The sequence below is a fragment of the Ornithorhynchus anatinus genome, chromosome 1 (genome assembly GCF_004115215.2).
Source record: "Ornithorhynchus anatinus isolate Pmale09 chromosome 1, mOrnAna1.pri.v4, whole genome shotgun sequence".
Classification (NCBI taxonomy): Eukaryota; Metazoa; Chordata; class Mammalia; order Monotremata; family Ornithorhynchidae; genus Ornithorhynchus; species Ornithorhynchus anatinus.
Window position 1 is genome coordinate 62,394,126 of NC_041728.1, and position 21,943 is coordinate 62,416,068.

Sequence of the window (21,943 nt, forward strand, 5' to 3'; positions counted from 1 at the left end):
ATTTTGCAAGTTTTCTCCCGTTTCCGCTTTGCTTGTTGAAATACGATTTTTTATCTTAATATAAAATAATGAACGGTTTCTGTTTCCTTTTAAGGCAAAGTCTCAAAACGTTCTCAGGAAAGAGAAAATCTTGGAATGCTGGTCTGGTCACCTAATCAGAACCTTTCTGAAGCAAAACGTAAGTCTTGAAACCCTACCTTTCCCTCTCCTCCCCCCCTCCCTTTTTCAACCAGTCACATCTCTGACCTTTTGTTGTTTCATCAGTTTTTTTTTTAAAGGGCAAATCAAGAATATCATTTCCCACTTGATGATGACACCAGCCTGTCTATAGCATCAGAAATAGTCTGGTGGCATTGCATCCCTCTAGGGCTAAATGACAAATTTTAAAAAAATTAGTAGTAGTAGTAGTTGAGTGGCAATAATAATAATAATGTTGGTATTTGTTAAGCGCTTACTAGGTGCTGAGCACAGTTCTAAGCGCTGGGGGAGATACAGGGTAATCAGGTTGTCCCTCTTGGGGCTCACACACTTTTAATCCCCATTTTACAGATGAGTGGTAGTGATTGTACTGTTATTAGTATTTATTAAGCATTAAGCCAAGCACTGTTCTAAACACTGGGGTAGATACAGGATAATCAGGTTGAGCACAGTCCCTGTCCCACAGGGGACTCACAGTCTAAATAGGATTTAATCCCTATTTTATAAACGAGGAAACAGAAAAGTGAGGCAACGGGCCCAAGGTCACGTAGGAGGGACCCTGCAAAGCATAGCGACATAGAGCCTGACTCCCAGACCCATGTTCTTTCCATCAGGCCACGCTCCTTCTCGTGGACCAGAACCCCACACTGCATCGCAGGGGCAGAGGGGGACACTCAGAGGCAGTGGATGAGCTGTGCTGGGTCGCTGGAGGGGACTCTGGGGAGTGGGATGGTCCCTTTTGGGTTGCTAGGGGAGAGTCAGTACCATGAGCTGGTCCATGCTGCATCACTGGGGGTGTCGGACACATGGCCTTGTTTTGAAGTCGGGAGTATTGGTCCCCGTGCCGGTAGGCCCTGATCTTAAAATAAAAAAGAGCTGCTAACCTTGTCCGTTTCGGTTCCAAAAATCAAGGCTAAATATTCAGCCATTTCCACCTGCTCGCACCGCCTGTTTAATCCTGACGAAGGGTCAGGCGGCCTCCTTCTAATGGCTTGACCCAGAATCGCCAAGCAATTTATTTTGTTAATGAATTGTACATCGCCTTGATTCTATTTAGTTGCCATTGTTTTTACGAGATGTTCTTCCCCTTGACGCTGTTTAGTGCCATTGTTCTTGTCTGTCCGTCTCCCCCGATTAGACTGTAAGCCCGTCAAACGGCAGGGACTGTCTCTATCTGTTGCCGACTTGTTCATCCCAAGCGCTTAGTACAGTGCTCTGCACATAGTAAGCGCTCAATAAATACTATTGAATGAATGAATGAAAGGAGGGAACTTGGGATAAGGTAATGCAAGAGAAAGATAGGGAGTCGTCACCATCGAGCAGCCGGGGCACCTGGCTCAGGTGTTTGGGGAGCAGAGGTGAGATGGAGTCTGGGTCGCTCATCAGGTTTCTGCCACTTGGCAAGCTCTCTTGCACTCTGTCTCTACCTAGCAGAAAGAGAAAGGGTCTGTGAGTCAGGGGACCTGGATTCTTATTCCTGTGCCACCACCTCCCTGCTGTGTGATCTTGGACTAGTCATTCACCTTCTCTGTGCCCAGTCTCCTCTCTTCAAGGGTTCTCCTCCTCCCTCCCCCTCAGACTGTGGCGAGCCCTGTGTGGGATGGGGGCGGTGGCTGACCTGATTATCTTGTATCTACCCCAGTGGTTGGCACAGAGTAAGTGCTTAACGAAAATCACTCAAATGCCCCACTCCCTTGGTTTTCCCCACAGCTCCCTGTGCCTCTCCAAACAAATAAATGTGCAGAAGCAGTATCACCTAGTGGGTCAGGGGAACCTAATCCCAGCTCTGCCATTTGCCTTCTGCGTGACCTTGGGCGAGTCACGTAATTTCTCCCGTGCCTGTCGCCTCACCTGTGATGTGGGGATTATATCCTTCTCCCTCCAACCTAGACTTTCTCCAACCAACCCTATGGGATGGGGCGGTGGTCAACGTGATTGATTTAATAATAATAATGTTGGTATTTGTTAAGCGCATACTACGTGCAGAGCACTGTTTTAAGCACTGGGGTAGATACAGGGGAAGGAGGTTGTCCCACGTGAAGCTCACAGTCTTCATCCCCATTTTACAGATGAGGGAACTGAGGCACAGAGAAGTGAAGTGACTTGCCCACAGTCACACAGCTGACAAGGGGCAGAGTCGGGATTCAAACCCATGACCTCTGACTCCCAAGCCCGGGCTCTTTCCTAACACTTGATGCGTAAAAGGGGCTTAAAGAAATAACATCTCTCCTCTAGACTGTAAGCTCAGTGTGGTCAGGGAATTGTGTCTACCAACTCGGCTGTATTGTAGTCTTGCAGATGCTCTGTACAGTGCTCTGCACATAGTAGCAGCAACGTAGAAGCAGCGTGGCTCAGTGGAAAGAGCCTGGGCTTGGGAGTCAAAGGTCATGGGTTCGAATCCCGCTGTGTCACTTGTCAGCTATGTGACTGTGGGCAAGTCACTTCACTTCTCTGTGCCTCAGTTACCTCATCTGGAAAATGGGGATGAAGACTGTGAGCGTCACATAGGACAACCTGATTACCCTGTATCTGCCCCACTGCTTAGAACAGTGCTCGGCATATAGTACGCGCTTAACAAATACAAAAATCATAAAATTATTATAGTTATGCGTTCAATGAACATCGATAGATTAAAAAAAAGTCTTGAAGCTGGCGCCACCAAGCGACCGCTTGTTGTAATTGCTTTTTTGTGACACCTGGACTGTAGTGGCGTGATCTCCTCGGGGTCCTAATGTTGTTTTAGCTAAAAGGGTTGACCACCCATTTGTCCAAAAGAGCCAGGCGAAATGAAGCTTTCGAGCAGCTGATGCACAAAGAGCCAATTGTGCAAATTATGCGTCCTACTCCCCTTTCCCCCCCATGGTGCACGGTGACATCATTACACTGCACAGCTGCTTCATCGCCACAGATGCTGCTGCCGGCAGGGAAGGGAGAGGAAAAGAGAAGATGAGGAACCTTCGTGGCGTCCACCTGGGGGGAGGGTCCCGAGCCAGCTGCCCACTGTCCTCCCTCCCTCATCGCCGGCAGCAGCGGACCAGTCAGAGCCAAGCAGGTCCTTGCCGTCTGCCGTGGCTTTAGGTAGGTTGCGGCTGCTGGGCCGTGCCGGGGAGCAGCGCCGCTTGTCGTGGGGTGTTCGGCTCTATTCTCCCCTCACCCGACCCCCAAATGCCTGGCCTTTTTGAAGAGTCGCGTTGGACACCAAGAAAAGGCAGGTATGCGCCCGAGGTTGTCAACCCCTGCTCTAACCAGTTTCTACTCCAACCACAGCAAGTGAAACTCTGCCATATGTGAAGCTCCTTCAGGCCAGGCGACAGCCCACACAGAGAGGCGGGAGGGAGCCTTTCAGTGATTTTCCCTCTCCAGCATGAAGCTTTGGAGGTTTCTCTCCAGGAATGGAGTTCCGTCTTCTTCCACTTTGTTTTTGAAAGGGCTGATATGGAAATAATTTTGCTAAGATAGGAGAGGACAGACGGATGGACAAGAGGCAGTTCAGTATCTCAGCTATGGGACTCTCAAAGATATCGAAAAAGGGCAGGTTTTGGAAGCTCCTGGAATTTAGTGGGAAAATTCATAAGAAGAAAAGATCAAGTAGGTGAACTAGTTTATAATGCCATGAATTGATAGAGCCGCTAGGAATAGGAATGATTAGTTACAATTTAAAAGATTATTTTTTTACTTCACGTATTTAAAAATTAAATTTCATTAAAGTGACCATGTTCTCTTTGTTTTTTAGCCTCCAGCTAAAATAATAAAATAATAATTCACTTAGAAAAGTAGATTAAGTAGGGATAGCAGTAATGATAACTACTGTTGTCATTATTATGGTATTTGCTATTACTATAGGGCTCTATAGACAGAGCTCTTCTGTCTTCATAATCATGTAGCACGCTACTTTGAGACAAGTTTTTACTTCTAATATAATGTGTTAAACTTCAAGGGGGCAGCTTCCCTTTTCAGAATCCTTCATTTTTCTCCCAGTTGCCAAAAAAAAGAAGAGATTTAATGTTATTTTGAGTTGTGGTTTTCTTCCACTCACCTCCAAAATGGCAATCAGTTTCAAACAAGAATTCATATTCAAACTGTTGAGTGTGAAAAATGTTAGCTTTAACAATAAAATATTTCAGGGTTCAGACATGCCTTTTGCAGTGGCTTAGTCCCACCCCTGCCACCTGGGAACAGTTCTCACTACAATTCCTGATAAATAACTTTCATGTTGTCAGCCCTCAGCCATGTCCCGATTAGACTGTAAGCCCGTCAATGGGCAGGGACTCTCTCTCTCTATTGCCGATTTGTACATTCCAAGCACTTAGTACAGTGCTCTGCATATAGTAAGCGCTCAATAAATACTATTGAATGAATGAATGAATGTATTTTGGCCACAGTCGGTGTGCTTTGTGAGTCTTTCAAAGAACACCAGAGTAGGCAAGGAGAACTGGATTAGGAGTGAACCTTAGGATAGCAAAGAACTCAGAGACTGCGTGACTGTGTACACCCTATATTTTGACTGGGATAATAAGTCATAGGAAAGCACAGGACTGTGGAAAGAGATGCACACTGCTTACTCATTGTTGCTTAACTGTGAATTAATGGCAAAATGACTGATGCAATAAGCTTTAGAGCAGTTCACACTTTAATACTGAGGAAGGGCATTTGAGATTAGCATCTTGCTGGGAGGACCCAGTAGTTGAGAACTTAATTTTCTTGTGAAATAAAACCAACAGCACTGAAATTCTGCTGGTCTCCAAACCTTTTCAATCCATCGTGTTTGAGGACTTCCTGTGTGCAGAGCGCTGTAATAATAATAATAATTATGATAATGGTATTTGTAAAGCGCTTACTATGGGTCAAGTGCTGTTCTAAGCACTGGGGTATCTAAGCACTGGGATAGATACAAGCTAATGAGGTTGGACACAGTCCCTGTCCCACATGGGGCTTCCAGTCTTAATCCCCATTTTACAGATGAGGTAATTGAGGCACAGAGAAGTGAAGTGATTTAAACAAGGCACCCAGCAGACAAGTGGCAAAGCCGGGATTGGAACCCAGGTCCTTCTGACTCCCAGGGCCGTGCTGTAGCCACTAGGCAGCATTGCTTCTAGGTGCTTGGGAGAGTACACTATAACAGAGTTAGCAGACACAGTCCCTGCCTACCTCTTCCATCATCCTGCCTCTTTTTCTAAGAAGCGCACGGGCACTAAAAGAAGAGGTGTCTTTTTGATTTTCGTGGGCAACCTGGAAGGATTTAATTTTCCCTAGGGACGCCTAGCACATCAACTCGATATCCTTTTCAGAACCCCATTGTTCTTCTCTGTCAGTATCTCTCTGCTCCAAATGGCGGGAAAGGAAGCTATACATGTCTCCTAGTGCTACTGAGGTTTGATTAATGCTTATCTACTGCTTTGAAAACCACAGCTGAAAAGCAGTTATATTGATGGGGGAGGATTAAAGTGCAATCAAGGTTTTGAGAATGGCATGGAATTGCAATTTAAGTGTTTTAAGTGGTGATCACCTAAAAGGAACGCCACCCCAACACTGAAGAAGTTCAGGTTCCCACCCTTTCAATAAACTCTCACTGTGGATAGAGCACAGGTCTGGGAGTCAGAAAAGCCTGGGTTCTAATACTGACTCCGCCTGTTTTTTTGCGGCATGACTGTGATCTCAGTTGCCTCATCTGTAAAGTGGAGGTTGAGTCCTAGCCCTATGTGTGTCCAACCTGATTAGATTCTGTCTACCCCAATGCTTAGTATAGTACCTGGCACATAGTAAGTGCTTAATGAATACTATGAAAAAAAACTCACCAATATAAATAAATCCCCAAATGTGCTTACCAAATATTTGAACTGATATGTAGTACTTGGGTTTTTGATCTGGTATTCCTTTCTATCTTAATTTTTTTATGGTATTTGTTAAGCGCATACTATGTGCTAGGCACTGAGCTAAGCGCTGGGATAGATACAATAATATAATGTTGGACACAGTCCCTGTCCCACGTGGGGCCCACAGTCTCCATCTCCATTTTACAGATGAGGTAACTGAGGCACAGAGAAGTGAAGAGACTTGCCCAAGGTCACACAGCACACAAGTGGCAGAGCCTGGATTAGAACCTGTGACCTCTGACTCCCAAGCCCGGGCTCTTGCCACTAGGCCATGCTGCTACTAGTATCTGTCCAGGGTTGCCCAATTCAGTCTTACATTCAACAACAATGAGCTGGGGATGATCCATCTTCTAGAGAAGTGGTCCTCAAACTCTTTTCTGCTGTCGAGTCCCAGTTTGGGAACCATTGTCCCAGAGATGGTCCATTTCAACTTGCTCTGAGCAAACAGGGCCTTGCCCACAGCCTTTTTAATTAGGGACTGAATCACTACAGTGACCTGTTTAAAGCGTGTTCCAAATAAAGGAATGTGCAAGTCATCCACTCGATTATCAAACCACACCTTCCAAAAATACATTAATGTTTGGAGTAGCCTTTGGGCAAAAATCCTGTTGGTTTAGTACTTAGTCCCCTCCTTCTTGGTTATCCTCCTTTTGGCTTTTCTAATTTGCCTTTTTGTGATGACTGACTGGGATTTCCTTACTAGTGACGTTGGTTACCTAACTGCGCCGTAGGTTTTGCCACAGCCTTTGACTCTTCGGCGAGAAGGGCTGGACTCGCCTCAGTTTCATACCTGTTTAACCTGCTTTCCTATCTTTCACTCGGAATCACTTGCTCCTTCTGATCATTTTAGGAACTGAGGCTGGGCCCCAGAAATATTGTCGGCAGAGCCTGGACGATTCTGGGATGGACTTGTTCTAAAAACCATTGACAGGTGGTCCTGGAATTTACTGAGTGCTTAATGCGGACAGAGCCCTGTAACTAAGTGTTTCTAAATTAAGACATTACTGATCAGGGCCTTGCCTAGGTAGCAGAATTCACTAACAGCCCAAAGTGTTCACCCTGTTGTAATCATTATGTCCTAGAACTATTCCATTGGCACCCATTTTCACTTACAATTTTCAATTTAAGCTTCTTTAAAATGCTTTTGAGTGTCTTTGGCCAGCTCAAAGAAACACTTTTCATAAAAATCAAAGTCATTATCAATGTCAGTGGTATTTATTGACCACTTGTAGGAAGAGCACTGGACTCTCTGGGAGAGTTTAATACAATAGAATAGATAGACATGATTCCTGCCCACATGGAGCCTACAGACTAGAGGGAGAGACAGATATTAAAATAAATTATGGAAGTGCTTTTGGGATGGGGGTGAAAATCCAAGTGCTTAAAAAGTACAGACCCAATAGCATAGGTGATGCAGAAGGGAGAGCAAACAGGGGAAGTGAGGCAAGGCCTCTTGGAGGAGATAGGATTTTTGTAGGGCTTTAAAGGTGGAGATTGTGGTGGTCTGTCAGATATGAAGCGGGAAGGGAGCTCCAGCCGAGGGAGGATGTGGACAAGGGGTCAGAGGTGAGATAGATGGCCTTGGCTTTAGAGAAGTGAACAAGGGTCCTAGTGGGAGATCAGTTAGATAAGGTAGGAGAGACCTGATTGCCTTAAAGCTGAGGTAAAGAGTTTCTGTCAGAGGCAGAGATGAATGGACAACCGTTGCAGGTTTTTGAGGAGTCGGGTGACATGGGCTAAGCATTTTTTTTATTTTTTTTTTAGGAAAATGATCCAGGCAGCAGAGTGAAATAGACAAGGAGAGACAAGGTGGCTGGTGGAGTAGTCAAGGCAGGATATAAGTGTTTGGATCAGCGTGGAAGCAGTTGGGACAAAAGGATGAATTCTAGAGATGTAAAGCTGGATCTGACAGGATGGGTTGAGGATAACGCCAAGGTTAAGGCTTGTGAAGCGGGGCAGATAGTGGTGTTGTCTGCAGTGATGGGAAGGACAGAGTTCGGGTGGGAAGATGAGGAGTTCTATTTTGGACATGTTAAGTTTGAGACGTCTAAGTAGAGATGTCCTGGAGGCAGGCGGAAATATGAGACTGCAGAGAAGGAAGATGTCAGGGCTGGAAAGGTAGATCCATCAATCGCTGGTATTTATTGAGCACTTACTGTGTGCAGAGTTGTTGCACTAAGCCCTTGGGAGAGTAGATAAAGACAATCCCTCCCCACAAGGAATTTACAGAGTAGAAGAGATGACAGATATTAAAATGAAGTATAGATGGATATGTACATAAAGTGCTGTAGGACTGGCTAGTACAGTGGTCTGCACACAGTAAGCTCTCAGTAAATACGATTGATGGAATGAATGAATGAATGGCATGAAAATCTCTGCTTACAGGGTACAGACCCAAATGCACAGATCATACTGGGTGGGGGGGACGGGAGGAAGGGAGGACTTAAGGAGATGCCACCTGAGCGTAACCCTCCAGCACAAGTCCTGCTGTTGTTTTCCCCTCTTTCTCAGAAGAACCTGACAACATTTTTCCCCTGCACTGGTTAATCGGGTTGGACATAGACCATGTCCATAACTGTGAAGCGAAGTGACTTGCCCAGGGTCACACAGCGTCAGAGCTGGGATTAGAACCCAGGTCCTTCTGATTTCCAGGCCCATGTTCTACCACCTGGTTGCTTCTCCTAAACATCTACTAGTAGATGTCTAGTCTGTTTTACTACAATTTAAACTTATTAGTCTACAAAGGGTTCTGTTAAGTGTAATGGCCAGATTTACTTGAATTCCAATTAGGATGCCCTCCTGAAAGAGACAGGGGAAAGTGTTGATGGCCAAGTGGAGATATGATGGAGGGAGACAGGGAACAGGAAAAACACTAAAGTATGGATACTCTAGGGGCAACTAACCAACATCAGATTTAGAAAACTTGACAATATTAGGGCCTAGAGGAAAGGGCACGGACCTGGGAGTCAGTGGACCTGGGCTCTACTTTATGCTCCACTACTTACCTGCTATGTGATCTTGGGCAAGTCACTTGATTTATGTTGCCCCATCAGCGGGGATTAAGACTGGGAACCCTTTGTGAGACAGGGACTCAGTCCAGTTGGATTATCTTGTACCTACTCCAGTGCTTAGAACAGTGCCTGGCACATAGTAAGTGTTTAACAAATACCATTATACATATACATTATAATAAATATATAATTTGTTAAGTACTTACAGGTCTACCCTCCATTTCAAATTCTCCCTCTCTACTCTCCCTATTCTATATAAACGATATAAATATCATATGTTAATATGATATACATCATATATCAATAAGGCTTTGAAGTGAGGGAGAGTCATCGTCTTTAAGCTATGAAGAGGGAAGACGTTCCAGGCCAGAGGCAGGATTTGGGCCAGAGGTCTGTGGCGAGACAGATGAGGTGGAGGCACACTGAAAAGGTTAGCATTAGAAGAGCAAAGTGTGCAGGCTGGGTTGATGTATGATTTCATATATCATATATATGTGATAGGGAGGGTAGGTAATGATCACAAGGAGTACCTTGGTATTTAAGGTGTATGATTTGTAAATAATTAGATGTAGGTGACTTTTAAAGGGAAAGTTTCTGAGGTAAAATTGAAGCTGCCAAGCTATTCCCTCCTCTCTGTGGCTAGAACAATAAATCTCCCTGTCCTGTTCCCCCACCCCCGCCAATCCCCTGCTGACTTTACTGTGGTGATAATCCCTGTGGTAAGTGAATTTAAGGTAGTGTGAGATTGCTGAACACCCCCGCTCTGGTCACTTTCTAAAATGGGTGTTTGTGTGGGAATCAGCATATGAACTACTGCAGCAATTGCTAAGGATTTCCAGTAAAAGTAAATCTTACTCAAATTTCACCCTTCATTAGAATGGCAAACAGCTGCCTCTAGGTCAAAACTGATGGACTTCTCCAGCTAGAGAACACAGTTTGTGGATTCAAAGTCTGGAATAGAAATCAGGGTTGATTTAACTATCCAGGAGTTGTTAGAGAAGGTCTTCACTACCACCCCCCATCCCCAGCCCTCCCTGCCATTTTTTGGAAACCAGAGTAATGGAAGTATAGTTTCTTCTAACTTCATTCATATCACTTCCTTAAGTTTGAGGTTTCAATTTATATAAAAAGTTAATAATTTTATAGATCTATTCCTTCCTTGGTGATATCTCTAGGTCACTATGCTTTCCTGTTTCTAATCTGTATCACCAGTAATTAGCAATGTTATATCCTGGCTATATTATACCACATTAAAAATTAGGACAGTGTGCTTTAGTTTTTAGGACCAACCTTTTCAGTCAGATTTTACAGTCATGACCAAAGCTCATTATCCTCTTCATTTTTGACAGGAGACTATAGTCTATAAGGATCCTTTAAACTCCTTGGTTTCCGTATCAGATGAAGGTCGGCGGAAAGCTACTGCTCAGGTCAGCGAAAGAGTTTAGTTTTGCTGACAAATTATCTCTCAGACTTGATTTAGGAACTGTTCAGAAAAAGAAAAGACAAGTTTTTGAGCTGTACTGTTTCAAGCACCAGATAATGGATAGGGATTTACCCTCTGAGTCAGTTATAATTATTGAGAGCTTAACTGCGAAGAGCACTGTACTAAGCACTTAGGATACAGAATAATAAAGTTGTTTGGCGTGTTCCCTGCCCACAACGAGCTTACAGTCTAGATGGGGAGACAGTCATTAATATAAATGAATAAATTACAGATATGTACGTAAGCGCTGTGGGACTGAGGGAAGGATGAATAAAGGGAGCAAATCGGGGAGATACAGAAGGGAGTGGGAGAAGAGGAAATGAGGGCTTAGTAAGGGAAGGCCTCTTAGAAGAGATGTGCCTTTAATAATGCTTTGAAGGTGGGGAGAGTAACTGTCAGATATGAAGAGGGAGAGCATTCCAGTTCCTTTTATTTGCTATTGTTTTAATGAAATGTTCATCCCCTTGATTCTATTTATTGCTATTGTTCTTGTCTCTCCGTCTCCCCCGATTAGACTGAAGCCCGTCAAAGGGCAGGGACTGTCTCTGTTACCGGTTTCTACATTCCAAGCTCTTAGTACAGTGCTCTGCACATAGTAAGCACTCAATAAATACTATTGAATGAAAATGAATGAAATTCCAGTCCAGAGGTAGGTTATGGGCGAGTGGTCAGTGGTGAACTAGATGAGATCGAGGTACAGGGTTGGCATTAGAGGAGGGAAGTGTGTGGGCCGGGTTGTAACAGGACATCCAAGAGGTAAGGCAGGAGAGGACAAGGGGATAAAGTGCTTTAAACCTGATGGTGGGAAGTTTCTCTTTGATGCGGAAGAGGATGGGCAACCATTGGAGTTTCTTGAGGAGTCAGGAAACATGCACTGAATGTGTTTGTGGAAAAATGATCTGGGCAGCAGGGTGAAGTGGGGAGGGAGACAGGAGGCAGGGAGGTCAGCAAGGAGGCTGAAACAGTAATCAAGGTGGCATGGGATAAGTGATTGGATTAACTTGGTAGTTTGGATGGAGAGGAAAGGGCAGATTTTAGCGACATTGTGAAGTTTGAACTGTTCCTCGCATTTTCTTGTTCAAAGATATTTATCACTGCTGAGCTGGGCTTTTCTATGTGAATGCTCCGGAAACCTTGTCCCGCAAAGAGTTATCTGTTAACCCTGATCCTATGCAAACCCTAGCATGTCCTGCCTCTGCTCTAGTAAGTTGTGAATTTGTGTTCACTTGATTCCCTGGCTTCCTCTCCTTGCCATTCTCCTGCCCCTACCATCTCTGCCAAAAGGAAACATACTTTGATCTAAAGATGGAAATGCTTGATCCAAGGAGAACAAGCCCTAGAGGCAGAATATATGCAGAAAGGAGGCTAGAAAAAAGGAAGCAGCTGCCTTAGGTAGTTTTCAGAGATTGTCAGAGAAAGACAGACCAGTACAAACACCAGGAAGTGAAGCCTAAACTTAAGCTAGGGAGAGGGCTGCTGACCAGGCAGGAAAGTGGAGTAGTGCTCCATCAACCAGAAAGTCAGACAATGAAGTGTCTTACATGCCTTCATTATGCCTTCTTGGCCATTTTCTTTTTATGGTATTTGTTAAGCATTTACTTTGGTGCCAGGCAGTGTATTGAGTGCAGGGGAAGACACAAGTTTATCACGTGGGATGCACTCGTTGTCCCACATGAGCCTTACAAGTGTTTATTCCCCATTTTACAGATGAGGTAACTGAGGCACGGAGAAGTTAAGTGGCATGCCCAAGATCACATAGCAGATAAGTGGTGGAGCCAGAATTAGAACACAGGTCCTACTGACTCCCAGGGCCAAACCGTACCCTTAAGTTTTCAGTGTTCCCACCAGAATTTCTTGTTTTCTCATTAAATATCAAAGCCACACCTAGACAGTGCAGTTCACATCTTGATTTGGTATTTTATGCACTGGAGGAGATGGAAGATAATCAGATCTAGACTGCATGCTCCTTGTGGACAGTGTTACATCATACTCTCCCTAGTGCTTAGTACAGTGCTTTGCACACAGTAAACACTCAAGTACCATTGACTGATTGTTCGATAAATTGTATTTATTGACCCTACTGTGTGTCGAGCCCTGTTCTGAGTGCTTCGGAAAGTACCAAAGAATTAGCAGGCATGAAAGGTGCTTACCATGTAGCCGGGGTGATGCTGGGATAAATTACAGCTTAGGAGAAAGTAATATTATGTACAAAAGTGTTATGGAGAGGAGGAGAGGGCTCAGATCAGAATACCTGGCTTGTATCTTCTCCATTTTACAGTGTCTGGCCTGATTAGCTTGAATCTACCCCGGTGCTTAATACAGTACTTGGCACTCAAGCGCTTAGTACAATGCTCTGCACGTAGTAAGTGCTCAATAAATACTGTTGAATGAACTCAGTAGCGCTTCACAGATACCTCAACTAATATTATTGTTTTTCAGATGAGGAAACAGGCACAGGGAGGTTGAGTGCCCAGGGTCACTCAGCAGACTAGTCCCCCTCTAGACTCTAAGCTCACTGTGAGCAGGGAATATGTCTGCCAACTCTGTTTGAGTGTACTTTCCCAGTAGTTTAGTACATTGATCTGCACACAGTAATCGGTCAGTCATTGGAACCGTTTCTGATTCTCAAATAGCTTTGACTTAGCTGGTCACTTAAAAAAACAGATCTTTGACTTTCTATGGTACATTGCATTATTATTTATAATAATAATAATTACAGTATTTGTTAAGTGCTTACTATGTGCCAGGCAGTGTACTAAGTGCTGGGATAGATACAAGCAAATCAGGCTGGACATAGTCCCTGTTCCACATGGGGTTCACAGTCTTAATCCCCATTTGACAGATGAGGGAACTGAGGTCCAGAGAAGTGAACTGACTTGCCCAAGGTCACACAGCAGACAGGTGGTGGAGCCATTATCAGAACCCATGACCTTTTGACTCCCAGGCCCATGCTCTCTGCGTTGCACCATGCTGCTATATCTACCCCAGCGCTAAGTTCAGTTCTTGACACGTAATAAGAACTTAACAAATACCACAATTATATCTGACTCCAATTATAGCCACCCAAGAAGGGTCCTTGAGACAGAGGCCGGAGAATCTAACACGAAGAACCCTCTGGAGCAGGGACCGACCTGTGACCGTGGGCGAGTTGCAAGGGTGAATGAACGTACATTGCATTATTACCCAGTTTCAGGTGTATTTTTATTTTAAACTCCTTGCCCGGTCCATTTTAGAAGTCAAGAAGACTTGATAGAGAAGAGCTCACTTAAATGGTTACCTCTTGGAGGAGAACTGAAGTGACTAAGTTGGGTGCCACAGGTTTGTTTGAACTGGAACATGAATAGTACTTACTCTTATGCAAACAGTAAACCTGCCAACTGCTAGATGTTGGCATACAAGGAGTATGTTGCTTTAACACCTGAGGGGACCTGCGAAAGGAAACGTAGTCAAATCTTAGAATGAGCAAGATGGCAATGAATCTCATCCAAAGAAAGTTTCTGTGTTCGAAGAGGGGCTGCTGATGACTCTTGTGTTTACCTGACTGTGAGTAGTAATAATTGTGGTGTTTAAGTGCTTACTCTGTGCTAAGCACTCTACCAAGCGCTGGGGTGGGCACAAGCTAATCGAGTTGGACAGTGTTCCTGTCCCATGTGGGGCTCACGTTCTCAATCCCCATTTTAGAGATGAGATAACTGAGGCATAGAGAAAAATGATGATGATGATGATGATGATGATGGTATTTATTAAGCACTTATTATGTGCCAAGCACTGTTCTAAGCGCTGGGGTAGATACAAGGTAATCAGGTTGTCCCACGTGGGGTTCACGGTCATAATCCCCATTTTACAGATGAGGGAACTGAGGCACAGAGCACACAGGTGGCAGAGCTGGGATTAGAACCCACGTCCTCTGACTCCCAAGGCGGTGCTCTTTTCCACTAAGCCTGCTCGTATTCCCCCTCAGTGCTTAGAGAAGCAGCGTGGCTCACTGGAAAGAGCACGGGCTTTGGAGTCAGAGGTCATGGGTTCAAACCCCGGCTCTGCCAATTGCCAGCTGTGTGACTTTGGGCAAGTCACTTAACTTCTCGGTGCCTCAGTTCCCTCATCTGTAAAATGGGGATTAAGACTGTGAGCCCCACGTGGGACAACCTGATTCCCCTGTGTCTACCCCAGCGCTTAGAACAGTGCTCGGCACATAGTAAGCGCTTAACAAATACCAACATTATTATTATTAGTACAGTGCTTGGCACATAGTAAGCGCTTAACAAATACCACAATTATTTTTTCCACTCCCTAATTTCTATGGGGTTCTTTTTCCTCTTTATTCTTCTTGCATTTATTTTTTCAGTATACTGGCCTTGGTTGATTGTCAGTCAAATGGTATTTATTGAGCACCTACTGTGCAGACCACTGTAGTAAACATTTGGGAGAGAAGAATACAGTAGAATCAGTAGACAGTGCCCTGCTGCCAAGGAGCTTGCAGTCTAGAGGGAGCCTCAAGTCTAGAATGTACCATGCTCTTGATTTCTCTAGATTTTGGCTGGATATGAGTCTGCTTCTGGCTTTGAATGGTCAGAGTATATCATACTCTAATTCATCCTGATAGAGCGAGGAGCACTTTAAAGAAGCCCTCAATATGAGAAACAAAGTGGATGCACATAAAATCAACAAATAATTATTTGTTTAATTATCAGGATGAATTGTAGTCCAGTTCTTTTTATTTCGTTCTTAGGTATCTAGCAGTCCAATAGGTGCTCAGTAAATACCGATGATCGAGCAGTGAGCTGTAGGTGGGACCGACTGATCAAAGAGTGGGTTACGGTCATCTGGAAGGCTTTCTAAAGGAGGTGGGCCTTGAGTTGCAGTGAAAATAGGCGAGAAAGCTAGCAGTAGGGGACAGGAGTTAGGGAGCTGAATTGTGAAAGAGCACCGGTTGGGTCAAGGTTAGGACGCATGAGGAGGAGGCGTGGATGTGGAGCCAGCAAGGTGGTGGGCTTACTGGGGTATAGTGCTCTGCACATAGTAAGCTCTCAATAAATACTACTGAATGAATGAATAGTAATGTTAATAATGTTGGTATTTGTTAAGCGCTTACTATGTGCCGAGCACTGTTCTAAGCGCTGGGGTAGACACAGGGGAATCAGGTTGTCCCACGTGGGGCTCACAGTCTTAATCCCCATTTTACAGATGAGGGAACTGAGGCACCGAGAAGTTAAGTGACTTGCCCAAAGTCACACAGCTGACAAGTGGCCGAGCCGGGATTCAAACCCAGGACCTCTGACTCCAAAGCCCGTGCTCTTTCCACTGAGTCACGCTGCTTCTGAATAGTGGGATTCAGGCAGCAGGGTGCTAATGGCAGTTGGGCTCTAGATTTACCAGACCCAGAGTTGGACTGTATCGTACCCTAAATGTGGCCCAGGGGTGGGTCCAAGCCTTACACCCATTTGTATTTAAGGGCTGGCTCACCCGAACCCCCAAAACGTTAAAAAATGGCCTGTGTGTCAGGGCCCCTAGTAAATGGTCCAGGGTGACTTGAAACGAAAGTTCCGCAGCTCAGGCTGAGTGCCTAGCAACCCAGTGCGGTCAGTGACAAAAGTGTTCTGTGAAAAAGATAGGTTTTATATCCATTAGAACATTTTCATCTCAAAAGGAAGGGTATATGTCTATTCTTCTTCTGCTCCTTCCTTTGACAGTTTTGCCCCTTAGTCGTATTTACTAAATGCTTACTGTGTGCAGAGCACCGTACTAAGCACTAGGGAGAGGATAATATGACAGACACATTCCCTACCCACAAGCTTACAGTCTAGAGGAGGAGACAGACATTAATATAAATAAATTAAAATTACAGATATTTACAAAAATGCTGTGGGCCTGGGATGGGGGTGATGAATAAAGGGAGCAAGTCAGGGCAACACAAAAGGGAATGAGAGAAGAGGAGAGTAGGGCTTAGGGAAGACCTCTTGGAAGAGATGTGACTTCAGTAAGGCTTTGAACGGGGCAAGAATAATTGTCTGTCGAGTATGAAAAGGGAGGGCATTTCAGGATGTAAGCAAGAGGTCGGCGGTGAGTTAAAGAAGATGGAGGTACAGCTAGAAGGTTGGCATTCGAGGAGTGAAGTGTGCAGGCTGGGTTGCAGTAGGAGAGCAGCGAGGTGAGGTAGGAAGGGGCAGGTGATTGACTGCTTTAAAGCTGATGAGGAGTTTCTGTTCAATGTGGAGGTGGATGGATAACCCCCGCAGTTCCTTGAGGAGTGAGGAAACATGGCCCGAGAGTTTGGTAGAAAGATGATCCGAGCAGCAGAGTGAATTACGGACTGGAGTGGGGAGAGACAGGAGGCAGGGAGATCAGCAAGGAGGCTGATACAGTAATGAAGTGGGGATAGGATAAGTACTTGGGTTAACACAATGGCCATTAAGATAGAGAGGAAAAGACAGATTTTAGCAGTGTTGTCGAGGTCGAACCAACAGAATTTGGTTACAGGTTGAATATGTGGGTTGAATGACAGAGATAAGTTGAGGATAATAATGTTAGTATTTGTTAAGCGCTTACTATGTGCAGAGCACTGTTCTAAGCGCGGGGGTAGATACAGGGTGATCAGGTTGTTCCACGTGGGGCTCACAGTTTTCATCCCCATTTTACAGATGAGGGAACTGAGGCCCAGAGAAGTGAAGTGATTTGCCCACAGTCACACAGCTGACAAGTGGTGGAGGCGGGATTCGAACCCATGACCTCTGACTCCCAAGCCCGGGCTCTTTCCACTGAGCCACGCTGCTTCTAATGCCAAGGCCATGGGCTTGTGAGACAGGGAGGGCAGTGCTGTCTGCAGTGGTGGGAAAGTTTTGAACGTGTTCAGTTAGAGGTGTTGGCAGGATATCCAAGTAGAGATGTCCTGAAGGCAGGAGGAAATGGGAGACTGCAGAGAGGGAGAGAGATCAGGGCTGGAGATGTAGATTTGGGAATAATAATAATAATAATGTTGGTATTTGTTAAGCGCTTACTATGTGCCGAGCACTGTTCTAAGCGCTGGGGTAGACATAGGGGAATCAGGTTGTCCCACGTGGGGCTCACAGTCTTAATCCCCGTTTTACAGATGAGGGAACTGAGGCACAGAGAAGTTAAGTGACTTGCCCACAGTCACACAGCCGACAAGTGGCAGAGCTGGGATTCGAACTCATGAGCCCTGACTCCAAAGCCCATGCTCTTTCCACAGAGCCACGCTGCTTCTCCTAAGAATCATCTGCTTAGAGACCCCGGAATGACTTAGAGAAGTGGGAGTGATAGGTGACCTCTGCTTTGGGGTGGAGGGCGGCACAGGTGGGGAGAGGCTGAAAGCCGATGGAGGAGGCCCTTGCAGGCCAAGTGGGAAGGATCCCCATCCTCTGCCATGGATTTGGTGATGAAGACAGCTAGGAATGGGCAGCTGTCAGTGAGCAGGTAGAAGCAGCTGGGCCTGGCTTTTTCTGGGGGGAGGGGGCAGGGGCAGGGCACGCAGCATCTAACTTCTTATTTTGTCAAGCACTGTTCTAAGCAGTGGGGTAGATATAAATTTATCAGGTCGGACCCAGTCCCTGTCCCACATGGGGCTCGTGGTCTTAAATTGGAGGGAGGAGGATTCAGTTCCCATTTTACAGATGAAGTAAATGAGGCACAGAGAAATCAAGTGGCTTGCCCAAAGTCGCCCAGGGATTAGAACCCGGGCCTCACTCCCAGGCCCAAATTCCTTTTTTAAAAAAATGGTATTTTTCAGCACTTACTATGTCCTAGGCATTGTTCTAAGTGCTGGGGTATTCATTCATTCATTCATTCATTCATTCATTCATTCATTCACTCAGTCGTGTTTGTTGAGTACTTACTATGTGCAGGGCACTGTACTAATTGCTTGGAAGAGTAAACAGAGACATTCCCTGCCCACAACAAGCTAGCAATAGAAAGGGGGAAACAGACATTAATATAAATTAATTACAGGTGTGTACTTAATTGCTGTGGGACTGGGAGGGGGGATGAATAAAGGGGCAAGTCAGGGTGATGCAGAAAAGAGTGGGAGAAGAGGAAAGGAGGACTTAGTCCCCCGGAAGACCTCTTGGAGGAGATGCGCCTTCAAAAAGGCTTTGAACGGGGGGGGGGGGGGGGGGAGAGTAATTGTCTATCAGATATGAGAAGGAGGGAGTTCCAGGCCAGAGGCAGGATGTGGGCGAGAGGTCAGTGACAAGATAGATGAGAGTGAGTAGGTTGGCATTAGAGGAGCTAAGTGTGCGGGCTGCATTGTAGTAGGAGAGCAGTGAGTTGGTACAAGATTGAGCGATTGATTGCTGTCCACCTCTCCCTACCACACAAGGGTGATCCTTGCTCTCCTTATCTCGTGAGGCTGTGAGCCCTGGATGGGACAGAGACTGTGTCCTGATTATCTTCAAGATCATCAGGTTGGACCAATGAGGCTCACAATCTTAATCCCCATTTTACCTCTGAAGGGAGGCCCAGAGAAGTGAAGTGACTTGCTCAAGGTCACACAGCTGGCAAGTGGCGGAGCCGGGATTAGAACCCGGGTCCCTCGGACTTCCAGGCCCGTGCTCTATCCACTAGGCCTCGCTGCTTTTGAGATAGGTGTCAATTGTTAATAAGCGGTGCCATAAGAAGAACCTCCGACCCACCGGAAGAAGGAGCCAGGCCGAATTTGAGTTTGGCAGGGTGAGTTGGCTAGAATAATAATAATAATAATAATAATAATGTTGGTATTTGTTAAGCGTTTACTATGTGCAGAGCACTGTTCTAAGCGCTGGGGGAGATACAGGGTCATCAGCTTCAAGGCTCTACATCACCTTGCCCCTTCCTACCTCTCCTCCCTTCTCTCCTTCTACCGCCCACCCCGCACGCTCCGCTCCTCTGCCGCCCACCTCCTCACCGTCCCTCGGTCTCGCCCGTCCTGCTGTCGACCCCCGGGCCGCGTCCTCCCGCGGTTCCGGAATGCCCTCCCTCCTCACCTCCGCCAAACTGATTCTCTTCCCCTCTTCAAAACCCTACTTAAAACTCACCTCCTCCAAGAGGCCTTCCCAGACTGAGCTCCTCTTCTCCCTCTACTCCCTCTACCACCACCCCCTTCACCTCTCCGCAGCTAAACCCTCTTTTCCCCCTTTCCCTCTGCTCCTCCCCCTCTCCCTTCCCATCCCCTCAGCACTGTACTCGTCCGCTCAACTGTATATATTTCCATTACCCTATTTATTTTGTTAATGAAATGTACATAGCCTTGATTCTATTTAGTTGCCATTGTTTATACGAGATGTTCTTCCCCTTGACTCTACTTATTGCCATTGTTCTTGTCTGTCCATCTCCCCCGATTAGACTGTAAGCCCGTCAAACGGCAGGGACTGTCTCTATCTGTTGCCGACTTGTTCATCCCAAGCGCTTAGTACAGTGCTCTGCACATAGTAAGCGCTAAATACTATTGAATGAATGAAAGGTTGTCCCACGTGAGGCTCACAGTTAATCCCCATTTTACAGAGGAGGTCACTGAGGCCCAGAGAAGTGACTTGCCCACAGTCACCCAGCTGCCCAGTGGCAGAGGCAGGATTCGAACCCATGACCTCTGACTCCCAAGCCCGGCCTCTTTCCACTGAGCCAGGCTGCTTCTCGTCTATTCACCTAGGTGGCCACGAGGTGGCACGGTTGGTTTGCAAACTAGCCCAGGCCGATTCTCTCTGGCCTCCAGACCCATTGCTCATTTTAATTATGAAAAGCCAAAGCCCCGGTATTTGTCAGATTGCCGTTCACATTCTAGAAGGGGAGCTGTGAGCATGCTCAGGGGTTGGGTTTATAATGATCAAGAGGAAATCTCTGCCAGATCTCCCTCACAGGGTCTAATGCTGCCGCAAAGGGTACATACATTAAATGCGCTATACTAGGGCTCCGGCTCTGTCCTCACCTCACCCTGTTGTGTCAGCCTATTGCACCACGGAGAATATGCGAGATCACAAGGTGTTCTAAATCCCCTGCAGCATGTAGACAAGAAGGGTGAGTTGAGGTCACAGTGGAAGTTTTCGGCCGAATTCCTCGGCTTTTCTTCATTTGAATCCAAGCTGCTTCTCGAGACCCTGCGGACCATTAGTCCTCTGGAATGGCTCCGTTTGAAGGCGAGACTCGACGTGGAAAATTTCACTGAAGTGAAACACCCAGTAATGTCCATTTTGGAGCTTAATCTGACCGGAAGATGTGTGCCCAGTTAATTGAGCATCTTAACCTTTGCTTGGAAAGAGCATGGGCCTGGGAGTCGGAAGGACCTGGGTTCTAGTCCCGGCTCTGCCACGTGTCTGCTGTGTGACCTTGGGCAAGTCACTTCACTTCTCTGGGCCGCGGTTACCTCATCTGTAAAATGGAGAATAAGATTATGAGCCCATGTGGGACAGGCACGGGGTCCAGCCCGATTAGCTGTGTATCTACCCCAGCTCTTAGTACGGTGCCCGGCACATAGTAAATTCTTAAATGCCATTTGAAAAAAAACAATTCTCAGGACTAGAGGCCAGATTCAAGACTTTTAGGAAATATTGTTATTCTAGTTTTCATACATGTGTCTTTTTAGAATGACAACAGGCTTTGAAGCTTTTAATCAAGCCACAGCTAGAGGTAGATTAAGAAGATTTAGGTGCCCTGGGGCTGAAGTGCTTTTGATTCTCCACATGAGGAAGTGGAACATATATATTCACCGGGCATTCAGGCCAGCACAGTTTCTGATAACGGTCATGATATTGAGTTCTTACTATGTGCCAAGCGCTGGGGCAGAGTCAGGATAACCAGGACATAGTCTGTGTCCCATCCAGGGCTCGCAGTCTAAAGAGATAAGAAGAGCAAAGATCATCCCTTGTGTGGTAGGGAGAGGTGGGTAGCAATCAATCTCTCAATCTATCGTATTTATTGAGCACTAACTTAGGCAGAGCACTGAATTAAGTGCTTGGTAGCATCCATTATAAAGGAGTTGGTAGGCACATTCCTTGTACACAAGGAGTTTACAGTCTAGAGGGATTATTATTGCTGTTAATAATGTTAATAGTGCTATCGTTGTTAATCAATAGCAGTAATAATTGCATTTAAGCGTTTAGTATGTGCCGAACACTGTTTTAAGAGATATTGTTATCCTCACTTTTCAGATGAGGGTACCTAGGCCCAGAGAGGTTGTTACTTGACTGTAGACACAAAGGTGAGTGGCAGAGCCGGGATGAGAATCTGGGTTTCTGAACTCCCAGACCTTTAGCTCTTTGCTTTAAACCATGCTGCCTCTTCAGAATACCCTCCCTCCTCTCTTAAAGGAGCCAATTTCAGTGAGATTACACTTCATGAGTCTGGATCCTCTTAATCTGAAATACATGAGAATTTAAACTAGTCCTGTCCCGCAG

General features: G+C 45.8%; 1 protein-coding gene across 1 annotated transcript in view; it reads left to right on the forward strand.

The window, feature by feature from the left end:
• The window catches only part of RCOR1 (REST corepressor 1), a 121,471-nt gene that overhangs the window by 65,698 nt on the left and 33,830 nt on the right, over positions 1-21,943 (forward strand). Inside the window, exon 3 of the mRNA XM_029061494.2 lies at positions 95-178. Coding sequence (XP_028917327.1) covers positions 95-178 — 84 coding nt within the window. The remainder of the gene's footprint in view (positions 1-94; positions 179-21,943) is intronic.